Genomic DNA, 21,594 nt, shown 5'->3' with positions numbered 1-21,594 from the left:
CCCAGGGGGGATACCTGCCAGGGTGTGGGAGGATTCCTGTCAGAACTTGGGGGATCCCTGTCAGTATCTGGGGGGATCCCTGTCAGAACTCGGCTGGATCCCGGTCAGGGCATGGGGGAATCCCTGCCAGAGTGCAGGTGGATCCCTGTCAGGGTGCGGGGGGATCCCTGTCAGTACCTGGGGGGGATGCCTGCCAGAACCCAGGGGGGACCCTGTCAGTATCTGGGTAGATCCCTTTCAGTACCCGAGGGGACCCCTGTCCGAACCCCGGTGGATGGGGGATCCCCGTCAGGGCGCGGCCGGCAGCTCGAGCCTGGCGGGCATCACCCACGCAACCAGGGGCGGGGCCACAGCACGCGGGAGGCGGGGACTGATTCCGCGGCGGATCTCGGCGCGGAAAGGTGACGTCAAGCGCGCCTCCAAAAGCCGGCCAAACACCCCTCAGCACGCGTGTCTCAGGTGAGCGTTTTAAGTCCGAGAGTGGCTTCCTATTGGTCATCCGGGAGATTGGCATGCCGAGCGCCAACCAGACGCCTTCGTCCTCTCCTTGTAGCCAGTGAGAGGGAGGGGGCGGGCTGCGGCGCCAAGCGTGGGGCTCAGTTAAATGTGGCGAGGAGGCGGGTTCGAGAGGTGCGTGCGGGTAGGCGCGAGGGGGGTCGCGTGCCCTGAGCCCCCCCCTACCCCCTGGGGCCCCCGTCAGGCGCGCGGGGGCGGCGGGAATCCCGGGGGCCGCCAGGTCCTGCCCCGCCTGGCCCGGGGCTGCGGGAGGGGCGGCCCGGCCTAGGAGAAGCGAGCCCGGGGTCTCGTGTGGGGAGCCCGGCGGGCAGGGGCCTGCTCGGGGCCTGGGGCCGGGCCCGGCGGGGGGGCCGGCAGCTGCGGCGCCGTCGGGGCCGAGGCCGCGGGTGGCTGCCGCTCTGGCAGGCGGTTCCGCCCCGCGGGCGGTGCGGGCACGGCTGCTCGGGGGCCGCCGCACCGGGTCCGTGCGTGGCTCTGTGGCTGGAGCGCGCTTCGGGCTGGGTCCCCCGGAGGGAGTCGGCCCCTGCGCCGGTGCTGCTGGGAGGTGGCTGCGTGGGGCAGCTGCTGAGAGCCACCTACTTCAGTTTTTCCTCCTGACTTTGCCCTTATGTCAGTGTAAGATTTCACCTTTCTCCTCTCTGCCCTTACGTCACTGTAAAATCAAAGACTAAACTCGTGAAACACGTTCTTAAAGCATAGTTTTTCCACATTCTATGTGAAAATAGAAAAACTTAGACTATAAACAGAACTAAACTAACTACTAAACGGTAAAACTATCTGTTGAGTAATAAAGCAGGCTCGCTTTTTGCTTGTGGGCATACGTGTATCCGCACATGTGAATGTATTTTGAGAAGAGAGAGGTTCGATTGCTGCTACCCGAGGTAGGCACCAACCAGTTCCATGTGTGCGTTGCAACCTGCGGGAAGCACAGCATCAGTTAGGGGGGTTACTGCCGGGAGGGTCAGTGAAGCATTTTCCACAGCGGGGCCTGTAAGGGCAATAGGTGTTGAGTTTTCTACAGGAGGGTGACTTTCTAGTTTTACAGTAGCTTTGCTATCATGTATTCCTAAAGGAAACGTGATGAAAATTCTCCAAAATGGATTAAAATTCAGTGCAGGCATACATTTCATAGTTGTCACAAGTAATTCTCCTACTAGTATAATTACAGTGTCTGTATGTGAGACATTTAATATAAAAAAAGGTTCTAATTGCAGTTTGGTGGTTTCTATTACAGAACAGTTCTATTTTAGAATGCCGAAAATGAATGTGGAAAAAAAAGAAAAGAAGGCAGAAAAAAGAAAAAAGCTAAAGCAACATGTGGCCCAAAAGGGAGAGCTGGAATGTGAAACTGAACCAAAGAAAAAGAAACAAGATCTGCAGGTAGGTTCTGCCAGATTTGACTGTTTAATTCAATAAAATGTGGATATGTTGTTACCTGTGATGTGACAGGCTTAGAGATTCAGTGCTGAATCTGAATGTACTGTTTGATTCAGTTGCAGTGATTCCTTGGATGCAGTACACCTAGAGTGAAAGTTAAAAGGATAAGATAAATTAAGCCAAATCTGGATACGATTGTAGCAGTCAGAGTACATGATCTCTGTTTGTTTTGGATGCTTCTATGAAAAACAGAGAATGGGTGAGAGAATGTGGGTGAAAGGCTAACCAAATGGCTTGAAGCAACTGTCATATGGCAATACAGGCGTAGCTTAAGTCTTCATGTGATCCTGAGTGGTTGGAAAAACATGAAAGATGTTTTCTTGGAAATCCTCTTGATTTTTGGACAGAATGTCAAGTGGCCAGAAGGTGTCAGCAGTCTCTTTGTATTACTGAACATTTTATGAATTAATTTTATGAGAATGAAATTAGCAATATCAAGATGTTACTTAAGTGGAAACTTAGAGCTGTAAGTTTTCTGTGGTGGAAATGATACATAAACAGGGTGATTCAATTCTGCTGTTCTGAGTGGTTACTGTAGAACATGGATCAAAGAAATATGAAGTGGTTTGATACTGTTGAGAAGTGGAGAAGGAAAGGCAAAGTTGTTTTCCTCAGGAATTCTCGAAGTGATGTTAAGGTGTGGTCTTAAAAACTCTCTTATAAAATAGATGTGATGCCGCTTGTTACTTCATTTATCATGAGATGTATAGTTCAGTGGAGATCATACAACTAAAACGTAGTGCTTCTTATTTTGTTATGAGACTTTATTTAAGCACATTGTCAAGAATATTTTGGAGAGCTTTTTCATGCGCAAGTGTCTCTAGCTATTACATGTAGAGTTTGTGAAGCATAATGCAGGAAAAGCCAACCTACTGGCAGTAGCTATGCAGAGGTCTGTAAATTCTTGCAGTTTTCACCTCAGCATGAAATGTTCCTAAGTAGGCAAAGATTGCATCTTTACCTATATCAAAGCAAAAATGAAAAATCTGGTATTTATAGCTTATTAAAGGGGAATGTTTCTCCTTTCCTTTATGGAGTGTGGTGTTATAGACTTTAGATTCACAGTACTATAATTCAATTTGAGTGAAAATAATTTTATACGATAAACCAATATGAAATTGAAATGACAAAATTAATATTTTATTGCCTGTGACAATCTGTATAATTTCACGTAAAAGTGGAAAAAATCCCAAGTGGGCTTCAAACCCCTAGCAAGCGGGGCCTTTTTGGACCATCTGACGTCAAGTGCTAAGCTCTTAGAACCCCCAGATCAGTTTTTGTTGGTCATGCAGACTGTAGGACTGTGAAAGAAAGAGCAAATATTAAATGGAAAGAAGAAATCCTTTGTACTATTCAGGAACACCACTAGGCACAACAGTTCTTAGAACTGTTGGTGTCAGTGGGTGGCTTAAACATGTATATAGCATTAATTTTAGGGAATACCATATAAGGACAAGGCATTTTTTGGCATCAGCTTTATAAACTGTAACCGTTGATAGCAGGAAAGCCTAAGTTAGTAGACCACATTTTTTTTGTTTGTTTGAAATGGCTGTTGAGATTGAAAAATGTTAGGCAGACCTTAAACAATTTTGCTTCAGAAATGATTGAAGTTGGCTGTTCACCAGTTTCTGATTGTTACTCAGCGTGGGTACTCCCAGCTTTGTGTGAAATACTCGGTTAAGTCACAACGGCAGTTATGATTTAAAATGCTTTTGGTCATCAAACCTTGTCGGCATGGAAAATGTACAAAACAAGGTAAAATTGTTTTGTGTATGCAGGCAGATCAGGAGGAACTCTGAGGCTACAGTGATGTACCCAGTTAGTCTTGACGGTTCCAAAGAAGAAATCTGGAACAAAAATTAAGCAACTGCTGAGAGTGTTTATTCTGCGGCCTTACCTTCTTTGATTTTACTTCTGTTACTTTAAAATAAACTGGTTACCTTGACAGATCTGTAGAATTTTCTGAAGCATGACTGGATTCTGATGAGCTGCGATTGACTTTTCTTCAGTTCAATTACTGCTTTAAAACTTTTTTGGCATTCTTAAAGTAAGGATGGGTAGACTCCAGTTTCTCCTAAGGATTCTCATATGTAATGGAAAGAAGTAAAAAGACAGCGATATGACGCATTGCTTGTGGTGGTAGAGAGGGTTTGCTGATTCATGAAGTCACTTTACTTTCCTGTGATTTACTTTTTTTTTTTTTCTCTTCCCTATTCCAGTACAGCAATTTTAGTCTCCAAAGTTGGAAATGTAAATCTCTGATACAGGCAGGCAAGTTGAAATGTGTCTTAAGTTACTGGATTTAGTGTGCATTGATCATTCCTTCATGAAATTTGTTTCAAAAATTCTTATCAGCCTAAGACTAAAGCATTTTTCCTTGAAACAACTCGACCTTTGAGTAATCTTGATGTTTTATTGATTTTCATCTACTCAGTTTCTTCTGTTTACATTGCAATGAGCAATTCAAGACCAATATAAATGTATTCACGAATGATCTTAGAACCACACAGCTCTAAATGACACAGCTTTACAGGAGCTGAGCAATACAAGCATTTAAACTTAATTCAGCCTTGTGTTTTTTTCTGACAGATTTTCGCAATGTTACTGTTTTATTTAGCTACTTGGCAATAAACCCCACATTTTAAACGTGTTTTTTCTTTAAATGCCTGGACATTAGTTTTACTTGTCTTTAATGATTTTGTTAGTTTACTAACATACTCGTATGTTAAACCTTCTTATAGTTGGAGATTGTTCTTTTGAATTGTCACATAACATAGGCATAAAGAAAAGAGATTTAAAATGTGCCATCTAGACTGGTGGTCTGAAGTTAAATACTGGCTTCTTAAACAAAAACTTTCTGATGGACCTCGTCCGAGACAAATTAATTTTGTTTCAGTTCTCTGAAAAAAATACTTACAATATTGTTCATGTGTCATCTTGAGAGAACAGAAGCATTAAAAGTGCCTGTTTGCAATTACTTGTGTCTTGCTTCTGTTTATGAGTTTCTTCACCCTTCATGATTTCAGCTGCCTTAGTGCCACAAAGCTGATCGAAACAGCAGTACTGACACTTACTGTAGGTAGGGAACATGTTGCGGTTACTTTGTTTATGAAGGCTATTTCAGTTCTATCCAGAATAACCTTACTGTATCAAAGGATCTTTTAACCTTCTAAATTAAGGGTAGATCTCGTTTCTCCAGTGCTGTTTGCAGAGCTGCAGGCTTTCTACAGAACAGTAGGAAATGCTTCCGGAGTTCAACATCTATTATGCAAGACTCCAAATTCATAATCGGTAAAAAACCCAATATTAATTTCCTATTCCTTCTCAATTTAGTCTAGCAAACATTGTAACTTCAAGGAAAATTGCAATGATGACTAAGAGGCAGTCGATCTTTATAAATCAAATCCTGTTGTTCATGGTTGAAGGATACTTTGGGTAATGCTCCTACTGTCAGTGGGTGTTCCTTGCATGTTCCTTGTTATCTTCAGCATTGCAAATGGTTGGAGGAGGAGGAATCAACATTTTCCCCAGATAAAGGCAAAATCAGTGGGAAAGGAATTTAATTTTTGAGATTCCATACAGATAGTACAAACAATGGCAAATAAACAAGTAGTTCTTGGTGTTTCTTTATTCAGAGGGCTAATGTGCAGGTGCCCAAACAGTGAGATCTGTTTACTAAATGGAAAATGGCAAAATAAGTAGTGAAAGGGTTTTTCTGTTCAGCTTCTTGGAGGTTATTGTAAAGGCCAATAAGGAGTTATTAAGGTAGTACTGCAGCAAAGCAAACCGCAAAAAATGATTCTTTAAAATCATTGTTTGCTTGTAGTGATGGAAAACCCCAATAAAATTATGTTTAAGCTGTGGAGATAAACATTTTGGAATGAGCTTCATGGAGTAACTAGGGATGCTACTTTGATGTGACCTCTGATGCTGCTTGTAATCAGGTAACTGGGGTAGTAATTTGAATGTTTCATGAATGCAGAGCAGACATTCATGCTGCAAAACCTATCAAGCAGATACTGTAAAGCTATCATCAGAAAGCGTATTTATTTATTTGACAACCCACTAATTCAATACCAAAGCCTGTTGCTGAAATAATGAGTTGTGGATGAAATGCAAACAAACACAGTAATCCTTTATTGTTCCATTAATTTATTATTTTAATTAATGGGAAGCTTATCTTGTAACCATCAAAATAACTTGTTTTATATTTTTCCATCCTAAAAAATGCCACAAAGTTACAACTCAGTATGATGTTGCAGGATTTTCTTCTGATTAGCAGGCTACCAATATTAGCTGTATCTTGCATACATTAAAATATATATTTTGGAAACTGCTTGTATTGCAATTCCCCTGTCAACTCTTCCTGTGTTTATTTAGTTTTGTCTTACTAGCTTAATCCTCTGCTGTATGCATTAGTGTTATCTGTGGTTATTAATTTTTGTTTAAGAAATATGTAGAAAACCAATCTTAAATATTGAAAAAAGGAAAGTAAATTCAAAAAAGTTCATTTTATTTAGCATAACCTCTTAGAATAAGAATCCCGTCTTGTACTGTTTTTTTGACCATTTAAAAAATATCTCTAATATGCAGATAGTCTTGTCCATATTATGAAGAGAAGATTACACAATCTTTCATCTTCCCTCTCATGTCCCTCCACGTCTGGATGTAAGGATACGTCAGCAGTTCGTAGTTTTCTGGTGATAAAGGAGGGGTGGTAGCTATTTCTCAAAATGGCAAACTTAAATGTCAATATGGATATTAATGCTCTCTTGTTAGTCTGCTGGTTTTGGTCAGTCTGTAATTGGAATGTTTGGCCTATTTCTCTTTTCTTTGGGCTACCTTTCAGTTGAATGTTTATTCTTCTGTTACTGGTATTTTTTTCCTTACTTCCACAAAAAGACAAGTTTGCTGGCCCATTGGCTTCTGATTGCCTCTCTGCGGGATAGCTTCCTGATAGTTCAAAAAAAGTCACGAAGCTATAAACCCAGTTGGCTTTTATGACTTGCTGTGTGAGAGCTTACCTGGTTTGCCAGCTTTCTTATCGTCTATGCAGTATTTCTCAAATTAGGAAAAAGAAAATGAAAAAAACCTGAAACTTTGGGAGCAGCTGCTTAGAGGACTGAAGCATTTGTTTCCTGCTAACACTTTTTCATCGGAATATTGATAGTTGTTTTAAATACTTTATTAAATCAACCATACTTTTATTTATGTTTTAAAAGAGGTAAATTTGATTGTGACACTATATAGTGTTTATAGAGTATAGTAGGCCTTTTGTAAACAGACATATCTAAGAAGGTACAAAATAGTGTCTGAAATACGGATATGCATAGATTAGGCTGAATAATTTTACATTCCTTTGAAAATTATTTTTGTAATGGTAGGAACAGATTTCCCAGGAAGGAGTATTCACAGCTGGGAAAACAGTTGCTACTTTGAAGATGGTTTTCCCAGGCGAAAGGCTCACGTCCCCAACTGTGTTTGGTATAAACAATATGTGGTGTATTTCTTACTTTTGTTTAAAGGAGTTGTGCATTCTTCATTACATATTAACCAGCAAGAGTTTCATGCTAATTCTTGGTATTTGCTTTAATCTGCGTACATTCAAAGTTAATTCCATACTTGTATTAATATAGCCAGGGTATTAAAGCGGTGGTGAGTTTGGTGGAGAAACACAAGCATCCCTTCTTGCTATCAAGAGGGGAAATTCTTCCTTCTCTTCTTGGAGCACAGACTTGATGTCTCCTCTCAGCTCTCATTCTTTACTCAGTGGTGAGACCTTCCTTGACGGTTCTTCTTAGGTTCCCAGTATAAATCCTTGCTTTCATGACTTGACTGCAAATATCTTCACAAAATTGAAATTCAGCACAGGATTCCCACTTGTGGGCTGAATCTGTTGAGTAAAGGTCTTGGAGCAGTTGTTGAAGTAAGGAGCAGAGGCTAGGTCTGCTTGGCTAGGTGTCGCCCAGCTCCAGCCCAGTGACAACACTGTTTTCTGTCCTTAGTCAATTACGCTTTTTTTCTGGTTCTATGTTAATGACTTGTAAGTGAGGCATCATAAATTAAAATTGCTGGAAAAGGCCCAAATTGCTGAATATAGAAAATTTGGCACAAAACCTGAAAATATGTACAACTTCAGTTAAAAAAAAAAAAGTCCCATTACATGTTTGAATTCACAAAACACATTCTGCTTGGCAAGAAATGAAGTTGTAAGCTTGAAAGGATAAATGTTTGCTACATCCTGATATAGGATAAAGAACAGAGAAATGGGCATTCAGAGCGTGTGTACAGCAGAACATATTAATGCAAGCTTGATTCTTGTGGATTTTTTACTTCCTTTTTATTGCTCTCCGTACTATTTTGTTAATGTTAATTTGTTTAAAAAAACTAAAATGGCACAGATTTGGATATTTAAATATGTTTATTGTAAAAAGCAGCCGTTTTCCCTGTCCTTGACAGAATGCTACTGCTTTTTTTAAACAACGTGGGAGTCTGGTATAAAGGTTTTTATAAAATACAAATTATTGTGTGTTGATGGAATAGATGTAAAAATGAAAAAAAAACCCCAACATTTTGGAGCAGATGAAAGGGGGATGGTTGTTGCTTCCACAGTATGAATGAGAAACTAGAATTATTTCACCGTAAGTTTCCTCCTCTAAAATACCTGCAGTGTTGTGAACCATATGAAAGATTAATATATATTTATATATGTTAATTAATAAATTACAGCATAGATAAAATGACTTTTGAGTATTAGATCAAAGCCATACAGACTAACAAATACTTGGAAAGTGCTTGTCTATTACATCCAACAGGTGATTAGAACAGAAAATGAATCTTGCTTGAAATAATGAGGGTACAAGCATGAAGGTATTTGACAGAGGAACATCTTGCTTAAAGAACCAGACTGTCTTTGAATGCATTTACCTATTTCTAATTGAATCCCACAAGAGTTCTGTAGGACATCAAACAGAAGATCATCAAGCAATGTTTTATTAAGTTTCTCAGCATTATTTTAATCAGTTGCATCTGTAAACCAGGCTTTTGCAAGCAGCATATATACAGAAGGGAAGACAAAGCTCTGCTCCTCCCATCTTCCAGTCTGAAACATGTCAAAACTGTTCAAAGAATGTACCAAGGACTTAGAGCTCTATCACTTAAAAAGGAACAAAGAGGTTATATAAAGTAGAATAGAAAATCTTAAGTATGTGGGGAACATACATGCTTTTAATAACTGTCGTTCTGTTCTACTTTTACATTATGGACTGAATCATAAATGAGAGTTATTCATATTTACTTGTAAAATAACTAGGTGGTTACAGAACTGTTACACTGAACTGTAAGACAAAGCTCATTGAAATCGGTCATGGTCTTTTTGTGGACTCAGAGTAGACTTTGGAGCCTTCAGGTACCTCACTGCCTGGTTCTTTTTTTCTAGCTACATCTGGAATAGACAAGTTTTTCCTATTTTGTTATAAAAGTCCCATCTTTCATGGCTATTCTTACATCTGAGTCATGATTTTCTAAAGGCATTTTTAAGAAACTAGTGGAGTTTTTTTGTTTGTTTTCATGGTAAAAGTTTACCAAGCTTTGTTTAAAACATGCCATCTTCTTTACAAAGATTGGTCTAGATTAAGTCATGGTCTAGCTTGGGCTTACAATAGGAGCGTCTGACTGTCCTGATCCTGGAGGTCTTACAATAAAATCTTGGCCAAGACCTAAAAGGTCTCACGTGGTATCAATGAGAGTCAAGAAGAGCACAGATCTAGCAGGGGACAGGGAGAGGTTTCCACGGATCCTCGCGGACTGCTTGTTACAGGCTGAGCGTGCAGTGAGGTTCTGTGTGATCTGATAACAACTTTGGCAGCACCTCCGCCAGCAAGTTTGCACTTCTGATCGCATGACACGTCAACGGTGTCGTGCATCACCAGGCATCTTTACATTAGAATAAGAAAATAACATGCTGTGTTTCTTGCTGTTCTAATAATATTGTAAGTAATTCTTCTGACTTTATGTATTTGAAAGCCAAGCAAGTTTATAAATTAAGTTCCCACAGGTGTCACTATCTGTATCTTCTTCCTGTCTCACTACTCAGTCATCAGATGGATGTTTGGAATATCATCCCATCGTTTTAAGTGAGCTCTTCCCTTGGTTTCTCTCTCAATTTGTGTGCACTTCACTCGTAACTGAATACTGGAACACAAGAGTTAAAAGGTGTCTGTAGTCAGGTAAAGACTATTTCTCTTTTGTAGCTCTGAATGGAGAGAGAATGAAAGGACAAAAATGTTATTTCCCATTATATTACTGTTTCTACAGAGAGAATGCCTGGGAAAGGAGATGTTTCTGCTGCTAAGGCAGAAAACAAATCTATCTCCACCACTATTAGGCAATTCTACCACTGAGCTCTTTCTGTAAAAACAGCCTTAACTCCAATTTCTAAGGATAATTTAACAATATTCCAGTAATTTTCCTGCCTCTCTAGGATGTCTTTTTTTTCCAGTTTTTTTCTGAAGTCTTTCCAGAAAACACATTCCATGCAATTTGAAAAGGTTTTAAGCCTTTTCAGTGATTTTACTTGCAGGTCAAGTGAATTGGGACTTCTAAGTAAAGTTGCTGCTTTGGAAAGGCTAACCCTGCTGCACTGAACACTTATAGTAGGTATATTTAAAAAGTTAGGTTTTACTTTTTAGTAATGAACAGTTCAGTAGTTTGTTAATTTAGAACTTAAAAACTTCTGTATGTACCTGTAGCAGACTGTTTGATGGGTTGGAAACCTGAATATGATTTTATCCCTGGGGTTGAACAACTTCAAAAGCCATTCTAAACACACAGGTTACTTTCTGAGACTCAGACAATTATCTTTAAATTTTGTAGTGGAATTCACTGGGCATATGTAAAATAACTGAAGTAGTGTCTAAGAAACTGAGTTGTAAGTAACAAGGTGGTCCTGCACTGTCTGAAGTCCTGAGAAGTCGTTGCTCTTTTGTTGTCGTCTTGGGTGGCGGGCTCAGTACACAACTGTTTATTCTTAGCTCCTGGCTGTGTCATGCTGCCATATGATGGAATGGAAGTCTAAAAGGAAGCCAGAAGCCAAGGGCTAAAAGTTTGGTGTATCATATGTCAACGTGGAATAAATAGTTTGGACAGTACTGTTGAAGAAAGGACACCTAAATTATAAATATGAATGGAGGGTGTTCAGATTTTCAAATCCAGTCCGTCTCTCTTTAAAACATAGCGCAGGGCATGTACCACCACACACCTCCCTGGCAGCAGAGCTTCAGAGTATACAGGAAAGATAGTCTGTGTGCATGTCTTAAAATGCTTTGTTCCCTATCATTTGTTCCAGATTTAACATGAAAAAGAAAGTGCAATTCCAAAGTGGAAATGGTTTATTAGTGACATATTTCTTAAACAGAATGTGAAAATAATAATTTCTTAACGTAAACAGTCTGAATGAGGAACGGCTGGCTGACTGTGTACTGGTGGGCTGCCATAGATGTGATTGGTACAGTAAGCGTAAACTTCTACTACAAAGATATAATTCAATCAATTGAATTAAACAATGAATTTGGCTCCATGCTCTTCTGTGATCAAAGTTTTAAATATTTGTCTGATGGTCTGAATGGGTAAGGTACGACTTTTGGAGTGGAAGAGAAGGATACTGTCTCTTAAATTAAAATCAAACCCTTATCTTTGTTGTTTTCAATCAAAATCAAATTAATTCATTGGCTCACCTTCATGAATAGCTATTAAAATTCAAACCTGCCTTCATACACTCACTTGTTTTTCCTACTTATGTAGAAACAAGTTCAAATGGAATTAAGTGATAATCAGTGCTGAACCTGACATACTTTTACTTACGGGAAACCACTCTTTAACACATTTTCAGTGTGACAATCCTAAACATTTTAAATTGTCCAGACAACCTTTTCCCTTTTGCAGTCTAATAGCTGAGAGAATAAAGCAAAATCCTTACACGGGGAAAAAAATTCTTTTAGCTTCTAACATAACTTGATGGCTGGAAAAAAGATCAGAGCCTGCACTGTACAGCCAGTGAATTTTGTTCAAAACACAGATGCTTAGTCTGAAATTCTAAAAGCATTTTCTTCTTGCAACTTTGTGCTCAATTTTTTTTTAAAGCGTACCTATTTGCAAGTTTAGTAGAATGGATTTTCTATGCCAGATAAGCCATTTTCAATTAATAATATGTCAGATGACATTGGGGGGATAGAAGATGAACCCGTATCTTTTTCATTTTCTAGAAACCATATTGAAGAAAACCATGTTTTAAGAATTCTGATTTTTGCTTTTATAAAATTTATTTTATAGTGTATGTTGTCTTTTAGAATTTGTGGATTGACTATTCTGAATACTAGCGTTCAGATTTTCTGTGGAGCCGAAAGGGCAAGGAAGGGGTGACTGTTCTTTCATCTTGCCTGTATTGTGTCAGTCTTGCACAGAATCTGGGATCGCCTGACTCACTGATCCAAATTCCCTGTCACATGCCCTCACATCATGTAATTCTTGTCATAAATTAATCACGCTTTATCTTTAGGCTGACTGACTTAGCTTTTTCTAGATGTGAATGTGGTTGCCTGCACAGTCACTATTTAGTGTATCTCCTAAAACTGTTAAAAGGATGCAAAGTTACAGCATCTCTTTAACGTGTTAAAATGGTCTCGGGTAACTATTTTTCTCCTATCTTTCTAGACAGCTTAGGGATGACTGTTGCTTTCAGTCACATCAGGTTCAGCCTGGTGCTAGTTTGTGCTGTTTGGATTTATTTTATTTCTAGATACTCAGTAATACTTAGTGCATTCAAGACATTTTTGTGTTAAGGTACTATTTTCAAAAGCAGTTAATGGTTTCAGGGATTCCTTGAATTTTTTATTTTTTATTTTTTTTTCCTTTTTTTCTGTGTGCTTTTCCTAATACTAGACTTTTCTTGTCTGGAGAGTCAATATACACTATTATAGCAAAGACTGTAATCATCTGTGATAAGTTTTTAAACCTTTTACTTGTCATCAGTCTAGCATTTTAGAAAGGCATATGAAATCCTTTCCTTAAACAATTTGTGAGAGACCAGAGAGAAAAGTTAAGTAGTTATATCGAAATTCTTACTCTCATTTTCCCCTTTTCCCTATGCTTCAGAAAAGGTTTTGTTTACTGATGATCATGCTCTTTAAAATTAAAGAAAACTACATAAACCACAGGTCTTGGATAAGCCATGATAATGAATTATTGCAAGATGATGGGCTGCAGAAAGCACATTGTGTATATAAATACATGAAAATTGTATGACATTTCTGTAAATATTACTTTGTACATAGCTGCTGTTAAGTTTTGGGAAGAAGTGTGCCATCCTTTTCATCTGGGAGAGGACTTTTAAAGTAACTAGTCTGTTTAAACTTTGTCATTTCAGGCACAGTTCATAAGCCTGTACCAAAATACCAACAGCAGGAAACTCATCAGGTAGTTTAGATTTGTAATTTGGTTTTAAATGTGCAATAGGTTGTTTTAGGTTGAGTAAATACTGTTTTCTTCGTACTATAGTAATCTGATCTTTCCTAGATTTCATTGTGGTATCAGGACATTACTGAATACGATCATGTAGAAACAACTATTTCCTAGTATATACGAGCAGGCATTTGCTATTACTGCCTCCTTATTATTATAAGCTTCTAAGCAAAGATACCTTCTCAACTTGCTATCTACAGTGGGTGACGAAAGGGCTTCTGCCATAGCCTTGATCAAAAAAACAGATTCCGATATTGGAAGGGACGAGGAGAGGAAAGTTTTCTCCTATAAAAACAAAATAAGCAACAACTACAATTGTGAAAGTGTATTCCTGTAACCCCAAATAAGTTATTCATGGCAAATGTGAAGATCACACAAACCTAATGTATCTGTAAGCTCAGACGATGTGTCTTACTTTATGGAATTGCATTGCCAAGAGAATTATCCATTCCTTCAGTTCTGTGTTGGCCAAAATAGCCATCTTTCAAAGTGTGATTAAGTACATTAGTCACAATTGCTCATATCCTATTGACTGCCAGTTCAAAAAGTGAAAATAATGAGGAGAAAGGGCTATGTGTGATGTCGCACAGTGGTGTGAGATTTCTTGCTATGTGTTGTTTAGCAGCTTGTTCTATACAGAGGAGGCATGGCAATGCTGGCATCTTTCTTGAGAGAAGATATATTTGGTGTTCTACAGGACAGATGAGACTAAATGACATTTTTCCGTAGACTCTGATTAGCAGTCACTTGCAAATAATCAGCAGTTGCCGCAAGCTCCACCCTGCAGTTCGTGTTTCAGCTGCAGGAATATCTAGCTATCTATTTCAAATTCAGCCATCGTCTTGTGGCCTTTCTGTTTATAGGTCAAGTCTTTTGTGGCCAAAGCTTCCACTAGGAAACGCTAAGTATTTAATGAGAAATATGAGTGGAATCATTGTTTTCACTGTTTTCTTTATTGCTCAGTAACTTTACTCATTGTTTTAAGTGTCTTATGTTTAAAAATCCTTTAAACTCTGTTCATGTGCTAATTAATTCATATATGACATTTGAAAATAGGACAGAGCATCTTATTATGCAGAGTTCTGGTGCTTAAGTCAATGAGCATAGAGGTGAAATGAGTTTGTTCACTTCAGAGATGCAGCAAGTGATGTTTTAATGATCTTGCACTAATCTCTAGGAATTTTATAGCTTCCTCTGAACAAGTTCAGCAGTAACCTGTGCTAAACAGCAATTGGATTTAAACCCCAATTATTTTCTAGTAGAAATAAAAAACTATTGTTCTCAAGTAAGTGGTGCTAATGTGTTTAGTTTGTATAATTAATTTTCAAATGATCAAAGCAACCAACGTAGATCTTAAAATCTTGAAAGGCCAGTGGTTTCTGGAGGTGGGATGGATGGTGCACAGAGTGCAAATCTGCTGATAGCTAATAACAAGCCCACTACCTAAATTCGTTCTTTCTGAAAACTGAGGCTTCTGTCATTTTCATAAGCAACTCTTACACTCCTTTGCAGAAAGTGACTTTTTTTAAAAAGCCACAGCATTTTGTTCTGGCCATCAAAATAGGCCTGCTAAATGTAAAGAGATCTGGTGCAACTTTCATTTAAATCTCAAGGCAGATATGAGCGTACATATACATGCACTGGTATTTTTGACAAAAGGCCCAATTATGTCTGTCCTGGGAAAGATTGTCTTGGGCAATTCTTAGAAGACAGAATGAAGCACTACATTTTGTTTCTGTGGAGTTCTTTGAGATAAGCAATATAGTTACAGATTATTTCAGTTTTGATCAAGTACTGATGTAAACAATAGATTTCTTTTAATCCTAATATAATCTAGCACGGTGGTGAGTTTTTATATCAAATATCAAGTTAATCGTGGAAGACATGCTAGAATACAGTGATGATAGTACTATGTAGTTCTTTTAAGCAAAGTAGTTTATCTTAACATATTTGGATGAAAAAAATCAATGTTTTCCACATCTCCACATCAATATGTTGTAATGATTTTTCCCCACTGTTATGGCAGCTTCATTATTTTGGTGGAAGTACCTTATGTACACCAACAAAGTAGCATCTCTGATAATCGGGTTACATCTAGAGTCTTCCTAACTTGATAAAATTTTCTTCTATATTGTCATTCATACATGTATAAAGCTCCTTCAGTGCTCAGCTTTTAATAACCCTGTTCATAATTAAATATAAATCTGACTAAAAGATATTCTTCTACATTAAAGTCTTGTCATAAAAACATTTTGAATATAAACATTCAATACTCAGTAGAGCGATACTATATATATTTATATATACATACACACAAACGCACTTTCTTCTGTTAGTAGCAAGCATTTTGTTCACTATTTGCACAACTTCACAGTCATGTGTTCCATACAACCACAACTAAATCAGACTTCTGATTGCTCATTACTGTCAGGAATGACAGACGTTAAGGCAGCCTGACAAAAGCGATGTAGTGTTGACATTTTTGTTTTCTGTTCAATATACAGTCGCAGTTTGTCTCTAAAGGTTTCCCCTAGAAAACTGTAAATTAAGGGGTTCAAACAGCTATTAGAAAAAGCTGCTAGGTTCACAATGTGTCCTGTTAGAGGATAATCATGTCTGAAGGATGGGCTGCTTGAAGAGGCAGACTCGCTTTTCTTTTGAAGAAGTTGAACACTAATGAAGACATTTTCAGGTAGCCAGCAGATAAAGAAAACCAAGACAACAACAAAAATCATTCGAAGAGCCTTTTGTCGCCGCAGCCGGAGACTCCTGTGCTTGTGTGCTTTTGTAAGAACTCGAACAATTAATGAGTAACAAAGACCGATGATCACAAAGGGGATAATAAACCCCAAGGTTATTTCTAGCCACTGGATTTCTTTTACATCTGCAAAACAAAAATAGACCTCTCCGGTGTGTTGTAAATGCACAGCTGTAAATGGAACTAGTGCTGCAGAAATAGACGCCATCCATATGAGACCACAGCTTAATCTAGCGTGTTGCATAGTGCGAAATATGTTGGACCTCATTACTTTTGCCAGTGCTATGTATCTGTCAAAACTCATCCATGTCAGAAAGAAAATGCTGCTATACATGTTGATCTGAAGGAACAAAGACATAAAGGTACAAATAATAGTGATATCATAATACTTTTCATCAAGATTAAAAACCTCAATGAGAGAATCGGCAACTAAAATGAGATCAGCTACTGCAAGATTTATGAAGTAAAGGTCTGGAATAGTCATTTTTTCACGAAAGCTTATGTTGACAACCAGTATCAGAATGTTTCCTACAAAACCAATAGGAAAAAGAAATATTGTGTAAAGACATGATAAGAAAAGACCAATGACATATTGTTGGTGTTCTGATTTATCAGCTAATCTGGAAGATAGGCTTTCATTACACAAATGTGATCCATTTAGGTTAAAAGTTGTGCTGTTACATATAACAGGTGATATTGAGGCAGAATAAGCTTCCATGGTTAAAATATCTGCAGAAAAGATAGTAGCACTCACAGTTTGGTGGTAATGCAAAAAAAATTAGACTTTTGGTTGTTTTCAACTAAGTTCACAGTAAGCATTTTGATTGGAATGGAAAAAGATGCACACTTTTGTATAGGAAATTAAAATTCTTTAGAAGTCAAATTAATTAGACTTAAAATTGACTGAAATGTAACAGTAGAAATAGTAAATTTCTTAAATTTTTTGCAGGACACTATATGCATTGCAAATGAGAGAATTTGCGGTTCCTGTATGCCTTAACATGTAGGAATCTTTTCACCATTATGGTACTTGGATCTCTTTAATAAAAGCTTTTCATCAATAGTGTTTCTTCATGCAGGTTGGAAGGTAGTAGGATTTTAGCTCCATTTGTGTTCTTTTAATAATCAATGAACATCCTTGGACCTGTAATTTGCAAATGGGAAAAGATTAATCTCACACTCCAGCATTGTACCATGTACTTCTGCTAACTTAACATACGCAGCTGAGCTTGTCGAAAATAGTCATGTTTGAATATATATACAAAGGTTCAGTTAAAATAATTTTAATTTCTTCTAGATGGTAATATATTGTGAGGACAGATCTGTTAAAATTTTGTGTACCCTTCAGGGATTCAGTATTGGAAAATGTAGAAATTGGAAATCAGATGAGTGAGTTTAGCCTACTGAAGAAAACCTTATTTTTTTAATAGATATATAAAATATATATGTATTTCATCATCAGCTTCTAAGGCTACTAAGTACAAAGTGTGGCTGGGAAGGCAAGGGAGATAAAAAGCTTCTGCTTTCAGGGAAGTAAAAGGCAAATTTTAGAAATGAAGGTAATACAAGCAGCATATTGGTTTACATCAACATTATTATACTCAATTTGCTTTTCTTTGTGATTAATTATGTTGCGCTGACTTCCGAACAGGAATGGAAAATATCAGTTATTTGTTTACTTATAAATGGTGAATGCTATGGACTTGAAGCATTGCTAGAAGTTTATTTATAATAAACACACAAAAGACAGCTCAAATAACACAGCAAGAAAATTATCATCCAAGGTATTTTGTGCTAAATTTTACATATTTTGAATTGCTTTAATCTTCATTTTACTACCAAAACCTTGATTTTTTAATTACACTAAAACCTATTAAAAAAAGTTAAATTGTTTACTAGTAAAATTCATGCATATATCCACATTTTAATGACTGGCATCCTGCTGATGTACAGTCTGAGGGAGAAAAAGGAGCAGACTACTAATGGAGTAGGAGTATTACAATATTTTCAGTCACAAATACAGCCCCGAGTTTGCTTCAGTGCCTTGAAGTTATGAGAAGTAGCTAGCAGATACTTAAACAAAGCTATCTGTTCCAGAGCTTTTATTTCTTAATTCAGTAGGCATAAGTACACAGTAGCTGTTGCTATGCTTTAAAGCATTTTCATAAGGTAAATCTTTATGCTAAAATATCCATATGAATTTACATTTATTTGAAGAAGGTTTGGTGTTTGTTTCAAGCAGCTATGGAAGTCAGGCACGAACTGTTGTCTTTTACGTAACATCCTTTTATTTTTTGAATACGGCAGTAAACTGCTTTAAATACAATAAAAGATAAGTTAACAGTCTAAGCAATTGATTTTGAAAGGTCGGTCTGTGGTCAGATTTTAATTACATCTGAAAGGCAACCAAAAGCCAAGCAATTACAAGCATTACAGGTAACCATGTACTGTGACACACTTTATTTTACCTTAATTCCATTTCTGCAGAGCTGATTTTCCTCCAGACAACAGAAGGCTGGTTCTTGCTCGGGTACACGCGTAATGGATGTGTCAACTTCGGTTGTCGTGTCAGTAAAAACTTGTATTTAGGTGTGCAAAGCTGGAGTGAATGCCACCTGTTGATTATTCAGTAGTAAAAAAAAAATCATATAAAACTCTATTCTGTTTTAAAATGTTTTAAATAAAGGATGGTTTACAATAGCAAAATGCAGATCTTGCTGCATGTCCTTGGCAATAAAACAAGCTTTATAGATTCCCAGGGTTGTTCTAATTTGTGTGCAGCTGAAGTGCTGCTGAACAGCCTTATAAGGCTAGAATTAACCCTGTTTCTGCTGGTTCCTTTTTTACCAGAATTAGTCAAGCATCTTTGCTCTCATATTTGCCAGTTTTATTTTGCCTATGTTCATTTCGCCCTCCTTTCTGCCTCTAGCATTTTTTCAAATTATGTGGTCCATTCAAACCTACAGCTCAGCTGATAGATAATTTAGAGATTTATTTGCAAATTGTAACTAAGCATATTTTACATAGATACACAGCAATAATTACTGTTATACGTGGTATTTTTTAAAAGCCTCTGGATAATCTAAAGAGAAATATTTGATTGAGAGAAATCTAGCAGCAGAGAAGGGTCATTTGCTAAACTGACAATATGAATTTCAGTTTTCCTACCTTCAAGTTGATCCCATTTTGCCTGTTTAATTTGTCAGGTACACATCGTCATCCTCACACTTCTTAGAATTGCTCAGCTCAAAATCACATGCATAAAATAAGATTATTTTGCAGAGAAAGTGAAGCCTCAGTCTTGCATAAAACCACCAGTATTGCAGGTGAGGTTTTGCATTTCAGCGGTAGGGGGGAAAAACGTACTTGACGTTTCCATTACCACCACCTGCTGGTGGCCAGAATGCTTAGAAGGGAAAGAAAGTTCAACCTTGCTTGCTCGTAAAAGAGAAAGATTTAGTTTGTGCAAGCTGCTTATTATGATGCTATTGATCTGATACGTGAAAGTTAAGTGCCGTTAACAGCTGTACACCGATGCAGCATTCTGCTGCTGCGGGAATAAGATGAACTGGATCTCTGCACTTCGGGTTTCAAGAAGCCAATGTCACAGTTTCAGAAGTGTGGAGTGAACAATTAACATGTCATTATAATGGATATATAACATCTATTGCAGTGGTAAAATGTATTTAGATTATGAAAGATCTAATCTGTAGAAAAGTGAAGCGAGAGCTCTTACAAAAGCAGCTTTGGGAGTAGAAGGTGCCTTTCCGTCTAGTGCCATTGAGGCAAATACACTATTTGCTGATTTCTTGTAATGCTCTGTGCATGGAACACAGGATTTTGGCAGTGTTACTGAAGATGTTGAAGATGTTCTTACACAATGGCTCTTCATAAATAGTTTTAGAATAATTATTTAGCTTAAAAGACAGTTTGTGCAAATTAGTGCTGGTGAAGATTTTCCGAAGAGAAGACTTCCACAGTTCATGGAATGGCTTTCTGGAGTGTCTTTCCACAGGGTTATGAGGACAGAGAGCCTGAAGTGTTTTGCTTTGAGAAGTGTACAAATGTGATTGCATTATAGGACTGGAATAATTGTGATGTTAGAAAAAAAAAATCTTGTGATACCAGCTTTGAAGGTCTTAATTTTTGGCCGTCCTAAAGAGCAGGATTATAAAGAGCCTTTATTGTTGCTTGTTGATCATGTGGGTTTGCGGTAGTTAATTCTGTCCTTCAGAGCTTTCACTGATCTTGTAAGGGCCAGAAGGACTTTTTACTTTCCTGTATGCGTAATGTTAGCTTCTGGATGTTAGTTGTTTGTAATTATGAGGGCCTGGATTTGATAATCAGCTGGCCTGTCCGTGTTTTTCAGCTGTGAATATCAACTGATTTGCTATTAAAATGTATAATTCTATTATGAGTGCTAATTTTCTTGTTTAAATTCACGGTAAGAAACATGTCACTTTGCCATACTTCCAGAATGGTCAGGAAATTCTCTTTGGAAAGACCCATGAAGTAGCTGTTTTTCCTGCTAGTAGAATTGTGAAGCATAAGAGGCTACATCTAGTATTATTATATTCTATTACTATATTGTAATTAGTGAGTTCTATATTTCGCTAAATATTTTATGAGAAGATCATGTGAATTCTCTGAATCCTGTTTCCTGAAACAGATGACAACATCTTCAGGCTCTTGTTTATGCAGTCAAATTATTGTTACTGATGAATCTGTCTTAATCTCACTGTTCATCACTTCCATATTCCATAAAGTGCTTAAAACTAACTTTAGCAGCTGCTGAGCATTGCACCCTTTCTCTTTCCCTGTAGTTGCTGATATTCTGTGGGACTTTGTAGGAAGTGCCAGTATTAAATATTACAGTTCTGCCCATCGTACCTTATCTTGAGTGTTCCTGAGAGTATGCGTGAAAGCAACTGGTGCGATAACGTTCATGTAATGTCAGAGCTCAATAATCCAGCATTTAAAGTTTGCCTAACAGTTTATTTTTAAATCTGTAGTAGTGATTTCTAAAACACTGTATATATCTCAATAAACATGTCTAACGCTATAGAGTCTAAAGACTAGTGTGATTGTCTATGATGTACTCAGGGGCACCAAGAGCCTTGAAGTGGGGTATAATAGAAGAAATTCTATGTAATTTAGCAGACTTCAACATATGTTCCTGCTATTGAGTTGCAGAAAGGTGACAGCTGGGGAGGAAGAAAGTGGGAGGTGTGAGTGTATGAGAGACCAACGTAAGAGGTCTGGTGTGTACCACAGCTCTTGAGCCACCTCTTGCAGCCTCTCCAGCGGGATGATGAGCAGGATAAGCCCTGTAGGATGTAAGACCTGTTGGGTTCTGGCAGGAGTGT

At 37.9% G+C, this 21,594-nt stretch overlaps 2 protein-coding genes across 5 annotated transcripts in view; one reads left to right on the top strand and one right to left on the bottom strand.

The window, feature by feature from the left end:
- The first annotated feature begins 387 nt into the window (after positions 1 to 387).
- The window catches only part of CHLSN (cholesin), a 133,724-nt gene continuing 112,517 nt past the window's right edge, over positions 388 to 21,594 (top strand). Inside the window, exons 1-2 of one of the 2 annotated variants that reach the window (XM_075436147.1) lie at positions 388 to 459; positions 1,751 to 1,896. In XM_075436147.1, coding sequence (XP_075292262.1) covers positions 1,768 to 1,896 — 129 coding nt within the window. In that variant the 5' untranslated portion in view covers positions 388 to 459; positions 1,751 to 1,767. Of the gene's footprint in view, positions 460 to 1,112; positions 1,132 to 1,750; positions 1,897 to 21,594 lie in introns of those variants that run through there. The other variant, XM_075436148.1, reaches the window with a different exon arrangement.
- Positions 8,227 to 19,494, bottom strand: GPER1 (G protein-coupled estrogen receptor 1). 3 transcript variants are annotated; one of them, XM_075436835.1, is made up of 3 exons: positions 19,397 to 19,494; positions 18,697 to 18,843; positions 8,227 to 17,372 (listed from the first exon to the last, which is right to left on the bottom strand). In XM_075436835.1, exon 3 carries the CDS (start codon positions 16,944 to 16,946, stop codon positions 15,873 to 15,875), a length of 1,074 nt encoding a protein of 357 aa, XP_075292950.1. In that variant the 5' UTR covers positions 16,947 to 17,372; positions 18,697 to 18,843; positions 19,397 to 19,494; the 3' UTR covers positions 8,227 to 15,872. The 3 variants fall into 3 exon arrangements, with proteins under 3 accessions (XP_075292950.1, XP_075292952.1, XP_075292949.1); XM_075436837.1 differs by lacking the exon at positions 19,397 to 19,494 and adding an exon at positions 18,925 to 18,993; XM_075436834.1 differs by lacking the exon at positions 19,397 to 19,494 and having other exon boundaries at positions 18,697 to 18,986.

Source organism: Opisthocomus hoazin, chromosome 15 (genome assembly GCF_030867145.1).
Source record: "Opisthocomus hoazin isolate bOpiHoa1 chromosome 15, bOpiHoa1.hap1, whole genome shotgun sequence".
NCBI classification, from domain to species: domain Eukaryota; kingdom Metazoa; phylum Chordata; class Aves; order Opisthocomiformes; family Opisthocomidae; genus Opisthocomus; species Opisthocomus hoazin.
Note: the sequence above shows the minus strand (reverse complement) of the source record. Positions and strands in the feature narration are given on the sequence as shown.